Source organism: Rhinoderma darwinii, chromosome 4 (assembly GCF_050947455.1).
Source record: "Rhinoderma darwinii isolate aRhiDar2 chromosome 4, aRhiDar2.hap1, whole genome shotgun sequence".
Taxonomy (NCBI): Eukaryota; Metazoa; Chordata; class Amphibia; order Anura; family Rhinodermatidae; genus Rhinoderma; species Rhinoderma darwinii.
The window spans coordinates 170,199,329-170,218,146 of NC_134690.1; the positions used below are offsets into that span (position 1 = coordinate 170,199,329).

At 41.6% G+C, this 18,818-nt stretch overlaps 1 protein-coding gene across 2 annotated transcripts in view; it reads right to left on the minus strand.

Annotated features, from left to right (window-relative positions):
* Positions 1–18,818, minus strand: part of PSMD1 (proteasome 26S subunit, non-ATPase 1) — a 61,688-nt gene that overhangs the window by 32,368 nt on the left and 10,502 nt on the right. For both annotated transcript variants that reach the window (XM_075861841.1, XM_075861842.1), the window contains exons 9-16: positions 13,994–14,122; positions 12,913–13,001; positions 12,586–12,664; positions 12,304–12,477; positions 11,622–11,733; positions 11,323–11,519; positions 10,663–10,758; positions 10,470–10,534 (exon numbers count right to left, since the gene is read on the minus strand). In XM_075861841.1, coding sequence (XP_075717956.1) covers positions 10,470–10,534; positions 10,663–10,758; positions 11,323–11,519; positions 11,622–11,733; positions 12,304–12,477; positions 12,586–12,664; positions 12,913–13,001; positions 13,994–14,122 — 941 coding nt within the window. The remainder of the gene's footprint in view (positions 1–10,469; positions 10,535–10,662; positions 10,759–11,322; positions 11,520–11,621; positions 11,734–12,303; positions 12,478–12,585; positions 12,665–12,912; positions 13,002–13,993; positions 14,123–18,818) is intronic.

Consider the following 18,818-nt stretch of genomic DNA (forward strand, 5'->3'; position numbering starts at 1 on the left):
ACTTGAAAATAGCCATGTCGCTTGTGACATCGCAGCTAATGACTGCCTATGTGGTTGCAATGTTTCATGTGACACAGAGCGACTGGGACACGACCGTCGCAAAAAGATCCAGATTTGCTGGATTTTGGGTTTGGCGGTTACATGCGCCATGCCGGAAATGTTTCTCGACTTTAAGGCAACATAAAATCACATACCTTTTGATGTCGAGACACAAAGATTTTGGCCCCGACGGCTTCGCAGGTAATTAAAGCCAATGTGATCACGGCACCAGACGCTAGAAGTCCAACTGGTTTTGAGACACACAGGCATCAAGATGTGAATGGACACACCCAAAAGTGTATGACCACTTTAAAGTCAAACATATTTGTATGTACGGCTCTGTTCACACTAGTGTCATGGGGTCTGTTATTCTATGATCTATGGCATATATAAAAGGATTTGCTTTGCAATGTATCCGAAGAGTTCCCATATGGTCGATTATATTTTTGTGTATACAGACTAGAATATTCTGCTGGTCAAAAAAGCAAAAAATAAACAGTACCCTCTCGGAATGTAACCTAACGACAGTGTGAAAATAGCCTAAGATGACCATACAGATTAAAATAGTCTGATCCCACCCATTCTGGCTGACAATGTAAGGTGTGTGAAGGAACTGGACAGCAGATATTGGGGAAAAGAAAGACCAACATGCCTGATCCTTTGTTCCTCGAGCGATAAACCGCTGCCAGAGGGATTTAGGACTTCTTCCCCTCTCCCAATTGAAATAGATATACCTGTTCGACGACAGCTATCTAATGTGAATGACTGGCTTTATAAGAATGAATGATTCAAGTATATGAGCTGGACAAAAGCCAGAAGTGGCCAAAGCACATAAATTTGATACTGGTGTTCATTTGCGTCATATTGTATTGACAGTAGAGAAATTCCTAAAAAAAAAAAAAAAGCTGAAGTGGCTCCTCCAGTGGGATAACTGGCTACCATAGTCTACAGTACTTGGCCTATCAAACATACACATTAATCTCCAACCAGCGATTCTCCAGATGTTGCAAAACAACTCCCACTGGTTCTCAGGGCATGCTGGGAGAGGCACAGGTTGGATAGGACTGCTTTAGTGGTTAGCACTTCGATCAACATCTACATGGCATTAAACGTGTACACGTACACACACACACGTGTACGTACACACCACACACACCCACACACTATATTTATATATCCCCAAGCTGCCACACCTGGCTTATTCTCTTGCATGAAACGCTGCTCTCCTTGTGAACTCCATATATGACTTATTTATGTAAGAAAATGATTTACTGACGTTTTATCTCCCAGCTCATCTATCACCAACAATATCCCATCCCTTTTTTGGATACAACGACCCTCTTCAAGCATTTGGAAAGCGCTAATGTTTAATTTCTTAAACCATCACATAGGTGCATTTACTTAAAGGACTGATTCATTACTCTTTCATGTAAGCTGGCAAAAACAGAAGTGCCCACGACAACCGTGCTAAAGGTAGAGGATGAACTAGAACACTTCATCTATAATGAACGGTAAGTCAGGAGAAACAGCAGACCTCCGTGAGTTTTAAGAATGAAGTAGAATGGTTGGTAAATGAATGGCCCTAAAGGCTCTTTTACGCGGCCAATGATCGGGTGATTCGTATGGACGACCATTGCCGGGTGTAAACAGGGCAAAGTTCAGCTGATAAATGAATGAGCAAACGCTTGTTCATCGGCTATTCATCGGCTATTCGCATCTTTTATGTGGCCAAAAAAAATGGTATCTAGTCAGCAGCACATCTCCAGGAGGTTTTACATGAGCAAATATCACCCATGTTTACCACCTCTAAAACAGTGACAAAAGGACGATACGGCGTAACAATTGGCGCTCGTCTGCTGCCTTCCAACGGAGCAATGATTGTTAATTATGAGGATCATCTGTCCACAGGCATTTGCATCAGGTCGGCAGCACATCCCCGTTTACACATTTCCCTTTGTAAAGTAGCGACCCTTTTTTTGGCCACATAAAAGATATTAGCTGATGAACAAGCGTATGCTTGTTCATCAGCTGGATCTCTGCCCCGTTTACAGGGAAATGATCGGGAACGAGTGTTCATAGGATTGCTGGTTCACCTGTTCATTGGCCTGTATAATAGGCGTGTCCCGTTTAAACACGGAATGTGCTGCTCACACGATGCAAATACCTGGGGACAAATGGTTGCAGTAACGATTGTTCGTCTCTATACTCGCGGACTAGTGCGCGGTTTGAAAAGAGCAAACAAGCACCGATCGACAAGCTGTATTGGTCATCGGCTCTAGTTTTAAAGGTGGTAAATAGATCTGCCCGTGTAAAACCACCTTAAAGCGGTGGCATATACACACACCAACAGCACCATGGATGGCCATGAGACTGGGCACAGCATGTGATTATATGTGTGGAAGATACCTGATCATTTTAACACTTTAGTGACCAGTCTATTATGGGCCTTAGCAAACAAGAAAGTTTTGTTTGTTTTTTCATCGCTGCATTCCAAGACCTTTTTTTTATTTTTCCATGGTCAGTCGTATGGGGGCTTTTTTTTTTTTTTTTTGGCGTGACGAGATGTATTTTTTTATGTCACCTTTTTAGGGTACACATAATTTACTGTATAACTTATAATTTTTTTCTTGCGGGGGATGGTGGAAGAGAACAGCAAGTTTTTGCAGGACAGGAGTTGACGTTTTCATCGGTACCATTTTGTACATTATGAATTTTTTAGGAGGCGTGATAAACAGAAAATACCAATTCTGGAATTTTACATTTATATTTGTAATCATATTTGTTAAATAACGTGATTATTTTCTAGTTTGTGTCATTATAGACGTGGCCATACTTCTGTATTGCAGTGTATCATGCCGGTCAGTGTAAAACTGGTAGGCATCCTATTAGGGCCTAACAGGCATACACTGCTTGCAAACCTGGGGGCCTTTGTTAGGCCCTTGACTACCTTGGAAACCCGTCGGCACCTTGCAATTACATCGCCATTGGGAACAAACAATTAAACTTTATCAAATTACTGCAAATAAAATTCTTGACGGAATTGATACATAAAGTATATTGGAAAACTGTATAACTATTTATTGCACAATTATTTGCTGTAACGAAACGAAGTACTCATTGAACTAGCTTCATGGTGATCTTGCACTTATACAAATCAGCCAATATAAACTGGCAGTGCTGCAGTGTAGAGTATGGAGAACAAGCAGCTTACACAAAAAGAGATTGACCGCAGGAAAGCATTTCCCAAAAACCTAAAAATTTTTAAAGCAGCAATACCATATATGCAAACAAATCATTTTTCTTTTTTTTTACCATGCTTATGTGAACACAGACTGGAGGTAGAGAAGGGCTATGAAGCAGCTGCGGTCAGAAAACACCATCACATAATAAAGTTGGAGTCGGGCAGGTATTTATGCTCACTAGGAGCAGAAAACATGGGCAACGGTAATTCCGTACAGAGATTCAGTATGTAAACAATGCCTCTATAAAAATCACAATATTCTATTTTATATTTGACACATTTACAAGTTTTTTTTTTAGTCCGAATGTCACGATTCAGTGATCAAGACCGGAATATGAGCGGATGATTTATCCCCGAGTTTCCTGTAATCCATGCAATTCACCTTTAATGCCTTGGAAGCCAGAAGTGAACAGAACCCTTTCTCGCAAACTACAGAAATTAAATTAGTCAGTGGGCTCTGTTATTTCTCCGACATCAACCAGCTGGCCCAAAACGACTGCACATGGCTGACATTCGGTGACTCATGTCGCTGGCACCATCGTCTTTCTACCATCACACCTCTGACTGCTTACAATTAGCCCAGTGGCTCCATTCCTTCCCCTCACACATCCGCAGAAACACTAAACACGTACATGGAAGTCTTCAAAAGCTAAAACGGTCTAAAGCAGGTAAATAGAATAATATCACACAGGTCAAAAGGACGGAGGACTGTTTTCTGAATACACAAGTTATAGGCTTGTGTCACAAAGCTATAAAAGGACTGTATCGAAGTAAACCCGGCAATGCAGCAAGCACATCGTGCTACGTATTACATTGACTTCTAACGGAAAACGTAGGGATATTCTGAAAGCATATGTGAACAGCATGACGATTCACTGCTGTGTACAGTGCAGCAAAGTCTGTCAACAGCAATGCCTTCGGATCTGTATACAAAATTGAACACTGGAAAACGCGCATGGAATTTCCCTTCTGTATATGTAGGGCTGAAGAGAACAATCAATCTGCGCTAACCCATGCCGGCAAAAAACCAAAGAATAATGGATGGCATAATAGCACCCCCTGCTGGGTAATATGCTAAGTGATGCAGAAAGCCAAAGACTTTATTTTTAACATATTTAATTCTTATTATATTAGGGAGTTGCATTTAGAGCATAACCTTAACATATAACCTTTCTACATGCAGGAGTGATTCAGCTAACAGCAAAGAACAGGAAAATGGAATTTCTTGAAAAAAAAAAAAAAAGGCTGGCGAATGTCCTTAACCGCGTCTGCCCACCAGCTCCGTGCCAGCGCCTTATATTAGTCCTGTCGGCAGTTTCAGAGTACATCTTTCCGCCTATCTATGTGGGTAAGCAGTAGTCACATCCATAACGATAACTACCGGTATAATCGCGATCGTGTCCTTTCAGCTCCTGCAATTTTCATACAAATGATGGTGCTGAAAGATCAATAGGCCTTGTAAAAGAAATGTGGCTAAACGTAATCAGAGATCTTAAAAATGGCGAGGAATTGAAGCACATTGTCCCACATTTATTAATACTAGCATATTTTAGTAGTTGGCGAGAATTGCAACTAATTTATTAAAATCCTCTTACCAAATCTGGTGCATTTGGAAACTTCAGCCTATTTGAATTTTTTTTTTTTTAATGTTTGCTATTCCCAGCCATACAATTTATTTGTCTTAAAGTACAGCTTGACCTACTTTTCTTGCCCATTTTCTTTTTTGGGGTGATGAGACAAATATGTGCAACTTTAGATGCGACTTTTTAAAGCGTACGTAACCCTTCTGGTGACTTTTCAGGATAAGCTGTCATGTGTACATGAGGAATAAAAGCTTATTTACACAAATGGGATAATCGGCCGTGTGACGACCATTTTACGGCTGCATTCAAATCAATGTACTTCTATGGGGCTATTCACACTGCCGTTTTTTAACGGACCACGTGAACGGCCCCTGAAAAAATAGGACGCGTCCTATTTCTGCCAGTTCTCACGGATACCTCAATAGACTCAAGTCTATGAGGGTTCTGTGAAATCAGGTCCCGCACGGATGAAAATCGGCCTTGAAAAACAGCCGTTTTTGGCCGATTTCACACCTGTTCGTGTGAATAAGGGCTTACACTATTTTGGCCATTCTATGACATTTTTTAGCAGTTTTCCCCTCTGCAGGCTTTATCTAATTCTCAGTTATCTCTGAGCTAGTGGGCGGAGAATAATGGCTCTCATCTCTTTCACATCTATAGAAGCAGCAGCAACATGGTGGACATACAGAAGTAATAAGCAGTGTAGCTGGAATTCCAGAACTGGGGTGAGATATAGATGCTGCAGCAGCTTCTAGCAAGTTTTGTGTGTCTGCCTCGGCTCCCTCTTTCTCCTCCATAGACCTCTATGGGCAGCTGTAACCCAATCCTTCAGTGATCCGATAGTCTATCTTTGATTTAGCAGTAAATTCAGACAGGGTAAACAGTTAAAAAGGGGGGAGAGGAGCCCAATATATAGAAAGAGGCATTTTTCACTAATAAAATATATTAGAAAGTTTCTTATATCCACTTGTCTTATATTGATTTATACAAAGTTTGTTGAAAAGTTAGTGACCACTTAACCTGTGCAACTTCCAACAAAAATGAGGTTAAACTGAAATATAAACATAGTCCTCAATATATTGTAAAGTTATATAGCCATGTTTGGCCTTAAAAAAAAATTAAAATATAAAAAAAAAATAAAAAATAAAAATCGCAACCTGCAGTATAAAAACAACCAAAAAGAAAACAAAAAACTTATTTGCAACACACTTACCCTCCAGGAGTCATCCTCTGTTCACCATTGACGGATGTTTTGTCCCCATGCACAATACAGTTTCCACAGCCTGCTGCAAATGCAGGATGAGTCCAAGGGGTGACAGCAGCACAGACGCTGAAAAAGTCTGGAACGCAATCTGCGTTCCAAATCATCCCAAAGGGGTTCAATGGGGTTGAGGTCAGGGCTTTGTGCAGGCCAGTCAAGTTCCTCCACACCAAACCTGTCAAACCATGTCTTAATAGAGATCGCTTTGTGCGGAGGGGAACAGTCATGCCGGAACAGAAAAGGGTCTTTCCTAAACGGTTTCCACACAGTTGGAAGCGTACCATTGTCTAAAGTTTCTGTATGCTGCAGCATTAACATTACCTTTCACTGGAAATAAAACCCAAGCCCTGAAAAACAGTCTCAGACCATTACCTTCTATCAAATTTTAGAGTAAGAACTATTTATATTGGTTGGTAAAACCCAGATTCATCTATCAGACTGCCAGAAAGTAAAGCGTGATTCATCACTACAGAGAACGTTCCCACTGCTCCAGAGTCCAGTGGTGGCGTGCTTTACACCGCACCATCCGATACTTGGCATTGTACATGGTGATCTTCGGCTCGTGTGCAGCTGCTCGGCTATGGAAACCCAATTCATGAAGCTCCTGACACACAGTTCTTCACTTCTAGAGGCAGTTGAAAACTTTATAGTATGTGATGTAACAGATATGTGATTTTTATGCGCCATGCACTTCAGTACTCAGAGATGCGCGGAGCTGAGAGTGGAAAATGAGGCATCCTATGAAATTGCCAAATTTAAAGTCACCGAGCTGTTCAGCATGACCCTATACTACAAGCAATGTTTGTGTATGGCGATTGCATGTCTGTGATTGATTTTATGTACCGGTTTCAATGTGCGGCTGAAATACTAAAATTCAATAATTAGTGTGTCCACATACTTTTCGCCATATAATTTATATTGTACATTTGTTTGTTTTATCCCCAGCAGGCCGATTATTTTAAAAAAGAAAAAGATTTGACAACCCCTTTAAGTGTTAAAAAAAAAAAAATTCACACAACAAAAAGAACACTCCAGGCAAAACATATAGACTGTTACGTTAAGTGCGGGGCCAGAGTGTGCGGTACATGACACAGGGATTTGAGATCTAATCTTGTCATGAACTGCCACCTCATTCCCGGCGCTAGGAACAACATGATCGGTTTTGCCGGTGGTGTTCCTTTGAAGCGGTTGTCCAGTTTTTTTTTTTTTCTTAAACCCTTTGGCTGTTTCCGTATTTCTTAATGGCGAGTGAACACGCACATGAAACCAACTGTGCACCTTCAATTGTAGAACACTCACCCTTGTCTTGAGGATCAGTGCTGGTCTCATCAGGCAGAAATTTCTGGCATATCAAATAGTAACGCAACACGTGTTAAAGGGGTATTGCCATCTCGGACAATTATGGCATATTCACAGAATATGCCATAAATTTCCGAAAGATGCTAGTCCCACCACTGTGACCCACACCTTTTTTCTGAGTTGAGGCCCATGACCCCATGTCCTACCTTTTCCCGCTATGTGGGCTCTGGTCACTAAGTTACGAAGCGGCCAGGAGTACGGAAACAGCCAAGCTTGCTGATACACGATGTTTCCAGAACTCGCATAGAAGTAAATATTAGTTACAAAACCGAACAGCAAGCTACGCTCTTACCATACTCCCAACTACTTTGTAACTCAGGGGCCCTGTCCTAGAGATGGGTGCAGGTCCCAGAGGTGGGACTCGCATCCATCAGACATTTGTGGCATATCCTGTGGACAAGCCATAAATGTCTGAGACAGGAATACCCTTTTAAGCTTGGGTTGAGTGCAGTAAGCAAAAAATACTTTGATTCATTTCAAATGCTTGATTTACATTTGCAATTTCCATCCATTTCTCCCATTTGCCCCCAAAAATTTTTTTTCCCCGTTTAACAACAGAATAGAAAATACAAGTATGATTCCGCCTGAAACGATATCAGTAGCATTTAAACATATATACAAATGCAGAGGTCACTGAATAAAAACCTTCATCGGTATTTCTATCAGCCAATAGCGCACAGTATTCTCACTGACCTTACATTTGTAATAGAAAGAGGAAATACTGGACGAGTACTGAACACTAGAGGGAAAATGAGCAATGAAAGGGTTACCTATGGCCTAAATGCACCATTAACAAAGCTGCCTCTACACGATTGCAAGCCAAGCCCAGCCTGTATCTCATCCCGGGAGAGCTGTCACCGGCTGTATAAACACCAGCTTCCCGTCAGCAAGTTCAGTCAATACGGAGCTTGTTCCAGGCAGTGCACACTCACCAACAATTCTCAACAAAGTAGCTGCCCGCACCTTAACACCGTACAAAGCAAACCAACGCTTGGGACTAGGGGGGGTCAGTGCAGTCTTAAAACATTAAACTAATGTAATTTCTATAAGCAAAACAAAAAAACATTAAAACATTACTTACAAGGTATACATTAGACATTAAAGGGGTATTCCCATCATAGACATATTGCATAAAGGTCTCAAAAATGCAGGTCAGAGCTCAGTTGGAGACTCCAAGCTGGAGACACAGTGGAGAGGTGGCCGAGACTACGGAAACAGCCGAGCTCGCTGTGCTACTGTTTTTGTAACTCCCATAGAAGTGAATGGGAGTTATAGAAACTGCTTAGCACACCGAGCTAAACGGTTTCCGAAACTTTCGAGATAGCTCGCAATGCTATGTAGTTTCCATAACTCACATTCGCTTCTAAGAAAATTACGGAAACAGAATAGAACAGCGAGATCAGTTGTTTCCATACTTCTGGCCACCCCTCACGCTGGGACCCACATCTACTAGACATTTAGGGCATATTCGGTGTATATTCCATAAATGTCTAAGATGGGAATACTTCTTTAATGGTAGTGAATTGTTACGCAAGAACTATAAGTACAATCTTTTGTAAATGCCAAATTAGATTTTTTTTTGTATAGAACATCTTGAAGTGGTAATATATTCACCATCACTAGTTGATGCAAATTTGATGAATTATGCTCCATAGCATTTTACTGGGAAAAAAAAGGCAAAAGATAACAAAAAAGTGGTAGATTTCTGCTGAAAGGCTTCATATACACATGGGCGATTGCGATATGTGCGTATGGTCACCACAATAAAATAATAAAACCGCTCTCGGCCAATATGGTTGATTTTTCCAGAGAGTAACACATTATTGAGGAAATGCGCAAAACCACTTATGCTGCTCGTTTCTTAGAAAAAAACAGTAGCTATGCTTTAACGTAGTCCCCATAACGTGAGTCTGTACAGCCGTACTCCATGTAAACAATACTAAATTAGGCAAAATCAGAGGGATCATCTTTATCAATATGATATATTTTTCGGACTATAAGACGCAGTTTTTAGCAAGAATAAATCCTGCTAAAAAGTCCCTGCGTCTTATAGTCCGCAGTCAAGGGGCCCCCTGACCGCTGCGTTACTTAACCCCTTCCTGACCCATCATGAAGCAGGGGGTGGGGATGATGTATGGAGCAGGCTTACGCGCCGGGCCCGCTCGATACACTGCGGGTGTCAGCTGCGTTTTACAGCCGACACGCTGCTCTAACGGCCAGGGACAGCAATTTCACTGTTCCTGGCCGTTTAAGTGGGTTGATACATGTGATACATGTGTGACCTCTGGGGGTCCGACTCCCAGCGATAAGGAGAACGGGGACCGAAAGTCAACAAGAGCGCTACATGAGAAGCTTTGACTTCTGCGTTCTGTGTCCGGCAGCTCCATAAAGATGAATGGGATTCTTCTGCGCATGCATGAGCGGCTCGCCATTGATTTCTATGGAGCTGCTGAACAAATAAGCCGGACACAGAACCCGGAAGTCCAAGCTTCTCATGTAGCTCCCTGGGTGACTTTCGGTCCCCTGTTCTCCTGATCGCTGGGCGTCCCAGCGGTCAAACACAGGAGATGTCATAGATGTCAGATAGATGCAGGTCCCAGAGAACAAAAAGCTAGAACAGGGTTTAGGGGGCCCCGTTCTAGAGATAGGTGCAGATCCCAGAGGTGGGACCTACATCTATCTGACATCTAGGACATCCTGTGGATGTGTCAGAAATGTCCTTCATGGAAAAACCCCTATAAATGCCGCGGTCGATATTGACTGCAGCATTTAACTAGTTAAAGGGGTTTGCCATAAAACACATGTAGCTCCCCAGCGATAAGGAAAACATCCTTTATAACCGTATATGCATGAAATTGGAAAAAAAAAGCAAACAGCTAAATAATCACCGCCTATGAAAAGTCGTGACAGGACGTTTGTGTATTCAATAAAATGTGCACCATTTTCAAACCGTCATCACATATAGGTGGAGAATTGGTACACTGACCTGAAAAGGATGAAGCCAAGGGACTCCACAGCAGCCCTTCTTACATCATCATTTACATCACTCACCTAATAGCAGAAAACACACAAGAACAGAGCTGTCACATTGTACCAAAGTGTATGTTAAATAACACAGCCGTACAAATAAAAGTACCGGGATATACACACACAAGTAAAAATAGTGCAGGTGTACTTACAGCAACATGGAGCAGACGCCGAATAGCCTTGTTGTTTCCTGATCCACAGTATGCCATGGCAACAGTGTACATGCCAGAACGACGCAGGATCGGGTCCTAAGAAGAACAGGACATTTAGTTGCACAAGATCATGTTCACGCTAAAGCCGAACACAGATCTGTAACTCTAAGAACATTGCAACCCAGGTGACGTCAGGTTGCAGCATAGTAGGCTGTTTTCCTACGGCCGGTAATTTGTGAAGTGTTTCGCACAATAACTCTGGAGCTAATATATTTGTATGCAGTTTGGACTTCACTGCCTAATAAGCTCAATTCATTTCAGAATAAAATTGATGTCTCCTGCCACGGCTTCAAATCCTAGAAGTACTTGGAAGCCAGACATGTCTGCTGCAGGGAGGTAAAACAGACATGGCAAATAAATTCTACAGGAATGAGGAAAGGCCAGAACAGGAGAAGCATGTGCCAAAAGAACGACACCAGAGAGAAGTCTCAAACGGTAGCTTTCTAGCTCTTTACAATAAAACTTGCATTCAAATGTCAAGGATCAACATGTAATGTCTGCAAATAAACACTATATACATTTCGTCACCTCCCCATGTCAGACAGACTTATAAAGCCAAATAATATGTATCTTATATTCGCCTCTTTTCAAATCACTAACCTTGTCTCTGCAGAGACTCTCAATTAGAGCATCTGCCTCCTCCATACGGCCATACATGACTAGGGCGATGCCAACTGCTAACCCTCGTAAGATCTTCTCATGCTGTGTCTCTTGGGCATACCCAACCATGTCTTCTATGGCTTGGGCGTTTTTGGATCCAAGCATTACCAATCCAAGTGCTAGGCCCGCAGCCTCCCCTAGTAGACAAAGTGGTAACATGTACAAAACAATTAGTTCACCAAGACCAACCTTATATAAAATAAAAAGAGAAAAAACAAATGACGTAATTTTTTTTTTACCTGTCACGGCATCATCCTGGTACAGATTGGTTTTAAGAAGGTCATAAACATCTTGCCGAGCTGTTCCCATTGCAGCCAACCCTAGACCTAAGCACCCGCCATGACGCACAATCTGTTGAAAAATATGACAACCGATTTAACAAAATAAAAAAAGAAAATAAGTCCCTATAATTTATCATAGACTTTTCCAGCTCAGATCTAATGTCAGAGCACCAGGTCAAGCGATCATTTGAAGTTCTCGCTTTTCTATTTAGTGCCAGTATGACAGATGAACTGATCTGTCTCAATCATTTTAATAAGAATAACATCGGAACAAGAACGACGACTCATATAAAACATCAAAAAAATGTAAGATTACAGTTTTTTAAATTACAACTTTTTCCAAATATCTGACAGCCACACATTTCTCCTGCTGCAGTAATGTAGTGCTACATGGTTCCCATTGAATGGAATATCTGCTCTGGCCAATATAAGGGGGTACCACCTTCTGAAGGAATCCGAACGCCCCAGTCAGGCATGGGGAAATGGGTAGTCATGAACCGACAACCTAATTAACAGTGACAAACAGTCGGATTGCCTTCGTTTGCAATTTCTTACATGCACATATACTGCACAGCTCTTATAACACAACAGTTCCCGGCAGACTCCTCAATCCATCACATATTGCTCGCAGAAATCTTACATCATTGCTGGCATTCTTCAGCTGGTTTAGCAGGTAGTCTATTATATCACCACCATGGTTGGCATGAATAAGTCCCAAAGCGTACAGGCCTCCTCCTTCCTGGTATGCAGAGCCAGGGGAAGTGTCCTTAGGCAAATAAGTAGCCATAAGCTGCAATGCTTCCTTCTCGTGGCCCTGTGGGCAGAAACAAAATAACCATTAAGTATTTTGCATTGAAACAATACGGAAACTGTATCTACAAATGTGATGCAAACGTAGAATAAACATTTTTGGGTCACTTACCTTATGAATGACTCCTAAACTAGCTGTTGCAGTGAACTTTGCCCAATTTGTAGCTCTTGCCAACCATTCTAAATTATCTCTGCCAAAAAAAAAAAAAAAAAAAAGGTGATATGTGGCGACTTTTTATAGAATTCATAATTGCATAAAACTTAAGAAAAATATAAGAGTGTTGATGTAATCCAGAGGCAAGGTATTCACGTCCAATAGTAAATGTATGCAAGCTATATTGCCTATTATTGAATGAGCATGTATTAACTGTCAGAGACCGTGTATAACCTCACAATTGTGTAAGGAGAGAGAGACAGAGTACAATATGGAAGTAAATACCTGAGGAACTGATCACTGGTAGTGCCACAGTGCATAAAAGAATTTGCTATTACAGTAGCCGTATGACATACAGAATTCCTCACTGCATCCTGAAATTTAAAAAAAAGCAGCACATAAACAGCAAAAAATATAAAACAATGTATATATGTATGAGACAAGCAGAAATAGGTTTTAATATAAACATATTAAGCAGGTCAATACACCAATACTTGCATGGAGACATATACCGTGTAGTGGAGACCCAAATATAGATTATATATGGGAATAGCAACAGCACACAAATTATACGTCTATACCTGTTCTTTTTCCACTCAGTCCTGACCATTGAAAGAACATCTCATCCTTTTCTATTAAACTCTATGCCAGTGTGCAGGACTACAAAGTAGATTACGTCATCCAAAACGGAGTGCAAGAGGAATGTTATTGGCTCTTTTGACAGATATGATCACTTTGCAGAATTCAAACCATATAAAAGAAAAAAAAAAAAAAAAAAATAGAGGTGCATTGTGAACTTAAAATTTATAGCATTCTGCATAATGTTCACTCCAGAATACGACTTCCTGAAGGCTGTTCATCCAATCCAAACAATAGTAATATAGATAGTTTCCCTGTGCCTTGATTATGACCCATCTGAATTCTTCACTAGGTACTACATAACTATTTTGTAGACCATCATGTGCCATGTTGTATATTGCTCTTTACACCACTGCCTGGTGTTTAAGGTGGTAAGGGGCCATACTATTGTACCTGGAGACTGTATGGGGCTATGGAACTCTTATCAGCTCCATCAAAGCACTTATATCCTAATGTACTCTCTCTATAGATATGCTTCTAATATCAACCGTCAAATATATGTAGTTCTAAAACGGTTAACACAGACAAACACGATCAACGACCAGAATATTAACCGGTCTAGTAATAGGGAAAAGTGAGCCCCATGTTGGAATATTTTCAATGGTGCAAGGACGAGAAGTTGAAGCCAAACAGAATTTGTGCGACGCTGCAAAGCATACAAGCGATCATGAACAATGCCTTTACTGCTTTTCACAGAATGTTAAGTCTTACAGCAAATATAACAAACCTTAGTGTTCTTTAGAATCATTAAGTCTGTATTGTTATTCCGGATCAAAAATTGTAAGTGCAGCTCTATGGCCATCTCCCCACTGAGAATCTTTATCATTTTTGAAATCTGGTCTTTTGGTTCTGGACTCTGAAGAAAATAAAAACGTGAAAATGGAAAAGATGATAAATGAAATGTTATGTAGTCGACATTAAAGAGGCTCTGTCACCAGATTCTCAAATCCCTATCTCCTATTGAATGTGATGGGTGCTGCAATGTAGATAACAGTAACGTTGTTTGTTGTTTTTTTTTTTGCCCAAGTTAGAAGCAATTTTATATTTATGCAAATGAGCTTTTCAAATGGACAACTGGGCGTGTTTTCTCGTTTTACCAAATGGGCGTGTATTGTGTTTTTACCACCTGGGCGTTGTGAATAGAAGTGTATGACGCTGACAAATCAGCATCATACACTTCTCATCGTTCCCACCCAGCTTCTTTCACAGCAGACACAGCGTGACGTCACCCACAGGTCCTTCAACCTTGTCGGACAAAGAAGATACATCGGCTCCAGGCGTCCAAAAGGTTAATATGCTCGTCTCTAGGGAGTTTGCTATGCTTACCTGCACATGGTGATGCTGCTGCAGATTCAACTGTACCCTCTGTCGCCTGGAGCTGATGTGTCTTCTCTCTTCTGACGCCAAGGTTGAAGGACCTGTGGGTGACCTCATCGTACCCACCCAGCTTCTTTCACTGCAGACACAGCGTGACGTCACTCACAGGTCCTTCAACCTTGGCGTCGGAAGAGAGAAGACACATCAGCTCCAGACGACAGAGGGTACAGTTGAATCTGCAGCAGCATCATCATGTGCAGGTAAGCATAGCAAACTCCCTAGAGACGAGCATATTAACCTTTTGGACGCCTGGAGCCGATGTATCTTCTTTGTCCGACGAAAAGGTTGAAGGACCTGTGGGTGACGTCACGCTGTGTGTCTGCAGTAAAAGAAGCTGGGTGGGAATGATGAGAAGTGTATTATGCCGATTTGTCAGCGTCATACACTTCTATTCACAACGCCCAGTTGGTAAAACGAGAAAACACGCCCAGTTGGTAAAACGAGAAAACACGCCCATTTGTCAATTGAAAAGCGAATTTGAATAAATATAAAATTGCTCATAACTTGGGCAAAAATTATCGTTTTTAAAAAAAAACGTTGCTGTTATCTACATTGCAGCGCCGATCACATTCAATAGGAGATAGGGATTTGATAATCTGGTGACAGAGCCTCTTTAAGTCCGAAACTGTTGACATTTAATAATGGTTAGGTGTATATTCCAGCTCCAATTAAAAACTTCTCTTTCACTATGTAACCTACCTTCCTGCTCATTCCACCGCATCCTTTGTCTGACATTAGTTAGGAGAGGGAAGGTCTGCACAGCCGCATAAAGCCCCAAAGCAGAATCTGTAGCAGTGGAGCTGCAGCATGTTTAGATTTATGGGTTCAGATCAGGTCATGATATAAAGGGAATCTTCTGGCACCCACTTAACGTGCGATAGTACATGTGGCAGCTACCAGATATTCATCTTTTTTCACCAGTGCTTTTGTTGTTCGTAGCTTATAATCATTCTATCCTTGTAAGGGAAATCAGCACTTTGCGTAATGACTTCCTGGTGGGTTTGTGCTTATAAATCACACCCAATGTAAACAAGCAGCGTGAATGAGGACAGCCACAGTCAGAGTCTATGATAAGAGGCAGGAAACTCCCCGAGGGCACTGTAACCAATCACAGTTCTCTCCTAGGCTGCATTCACACGTGCCGTTTTGGTGCAGTTTTTGGAGTCAAAGCCAGAAGTGGATCCAACAAGAAGGAAACGTTTACATTTCTTCCTTTGTACACGGCCATCCTTTTGGATCCACCACTTGGCTCCAAAAACTGCATGTTTGATTCCAGCCCTAATGGAACAGAGCTATAAGGCCTCCTTCACACAAACAATTTATTTAGCAATTTAAACTGCATGGGAAAAAAATCGTCTAAAACTATGTTATTAAAATAAATTTTTTTCCATTTAGTGTCATTTTGTACGTGCTTTTTTTCCTGGCATTTTGTGAAGTCCTATAGAGAAGACAATGGGAAAAATGCCTGAAAAAACGCCAGACCCAGAGCATGACATGACTAGGGATGTCACGATGCCAGAATTTGGACTTCGATACCGATACTTCGTGTAGTATTGCGATTTCGATACCAAAACGATACATTGCCAACAGTAATAAAAAAAAAGGTTCTATTTTGCGATTTGAGGCGCGAGGTGTAATGAATTTTGAATGTTCCTCACATTAATAGTAATTAACCCCATCATGTTTCTCAGTCATAATGGGTTAATGTGTAAGGTACATGATGGGGTTAATTACTATTAATGTGGGGCACATGGAGGTTAAATTCAACACACCTCGTAACTCACAGCAAGTGAAAGAAAGTTTTTATTTTATTTTTTTACAGCGCACACATCATAAATGATGCAAAAAAAAATTGTTGTGCAGGTTATTACGGCCGCGCCAATACCGAATATGTCTATATTTTATGTATTGAGACTTATTTTAATATTTATTGTAAAAAAGGCATATGTGTATTTTTTAAAATTTTATATTACTTCATGTTTTTACTTTATTTTTAAACTTTCATGTACTGGCATATATCAGATATGTGCCAGTACATTAGCCTGTGTACTGATAGTACACAAGCAGTTGTTAAGACATACCCAAGTATGCCCTAACAACAGGAAATATGGTAAGACAGCCCTGGGGTCCTTCAATGGACCCTGGGCTGTCTGCCCATATATGGTATGTCCCTCAATTGCATCACAGGGATTCCTGACAATCCACGGGGCATCCCCCTTCTCACTTTCCACTTGAATGATGCAGTCAGCTTTGATCGCAGCATTCAGGAGAATAGCGGCGGAGATGGGAGGTTTCTCTGATCTCCCCCGTTACAAAACGGGGCTGCGGCTGTGTAATAGCCATTGCCCCGCTCCTGACATTAAGTGCACATGCGGTCAGCATGAGGTGATGTTGCCGGCGCTGATCTAATGAGCGGCGGTTTAGGCACTGAGGACGGAACATGGGGGTGTTTTGTAGTGCGCCCGCCATGTTCTGTCTTCATTGCCAGCAATCATTAGTGCAGCGCTGGCTGCATCACATCATCCTGCCGGCGCGCACTTGTCAGGACTCTGGAGCGGGGCAATGGCTGTATCACACAGGCGCAGCCCCCCCTCTCATACATTCGTGTGTTACAATACTGAGCTGTGCGGCTGCAAAGCTAAGTATCGAAATACATGAAATAACGGTATCGAACAGTTTGTGGATGCACGGTATCGAAGTTTCGATGCATCGTGCATCCCTAGACATGACCACTACAGACCACAAAATTGCCTAAAAATCGCTACAAACGCAGCAAAACACATTTGTATTTAAGGCGTTTTGTTAAAAAAACGACATTAAATACACCACACAAAGTGTGTGTGTGTGTGTGTGTGTGTGTGTGTCCACTTTTTTATTTAAGCCAAAGCCAGGAGTAGATCACCAAAGCTTAGTTTACATCTGCGTAGACACTCCGTTCATGGGTTCCGTTTGAGCTTTCCATCAGGGGAACCCATGAACTGAGCCCTGACAAACAAATGGAAACCATAGGTTTGTCACCGTTGTTTAAGGGTTCTGTCGTTTTGATGGAATCAATACCAGAGTAGACTGCTGTATTTATTCCATCAAAACGACGGAACCCTTAAACAACGGTGACAAAACTAAAACCATTCGCACCGGATCTGTCACCGTTGAAATCAATGGTGATGCAAACGGAAACCTATGTTTTCCATTTGTTTCATTCAGGGTTCCGTTCATCGGTTCCCCTGATGGAAAACTGACGGAACCCCTGAACAGAGCACTGACGCAGATGTGAACGAAGCCTTAGCAAACAAAATTCAAGAGGGAACCCGGCCTAAGGCTAGGGCTACAATAGAATAATAAAAACCGTAACGGGTGGCTTTCCAGAGATTTCCAAGTTATTTTCATATTACTCTATGGTGGAATAAAGTAGCTACTGCTTTTTAAAAAATTGCTCAGGAATCTCAGCAAATAGCAATTAAAAAAACGAAACAAAAAAAAATAAATTGCTAGCGACTTGCTTGACTGGAGCGATTTTTAAGCTATTCAATGTATTCCTATAGACAGTGGTTTCTGAGCAATTGTTTGCAGCGAGTCTACTTTTAGGCTAGGGCTTACCCTAGGGTTTTATTCAAAGTAAAAAGTTTTTTATCCTGCAATGACATGTCTTATAAGATCTGAGAAGTTTAAAGACCTCGCATGACGAACAACAAGCTTTTCACAAACTAATCAATTATCACGGGATTTTGCCATCCCATGTGAATGTATATATTAAAGAGAACCTTTCACCTGCCCATACATGTGCAGCTGAGTGCACCATGTAATAGGCAGTGCTGAACAAACCGTCTCACTTTAACAAAAAAATCCTATCCGCCTCCATTATATAGATATCAGTGCCGTTATATTTGGCCCCTCATATATGTGAATAACCCCCTGATCAGTCAATGGGGTGTGAAAGGGGGCGTGCTACTATCGCTGTGACACTGTCCAATCAGCTACAGACAGACAGCGTCTTGTGATGTGTGACAAGAGGTGGAGAAGAGAGTGTGCGCACACTCACAGCTCCGCCGCCGTCACGGAACGGAAGAGGAGAAGGTGAATTCTTCTTCTACTTCTGTTCTGTGGCGGCGGGAGTATTATCGGCATTAGAGCTGTGCGCACATGATCTCACTCTTCAGCTCTCAGCGCACAAGGAC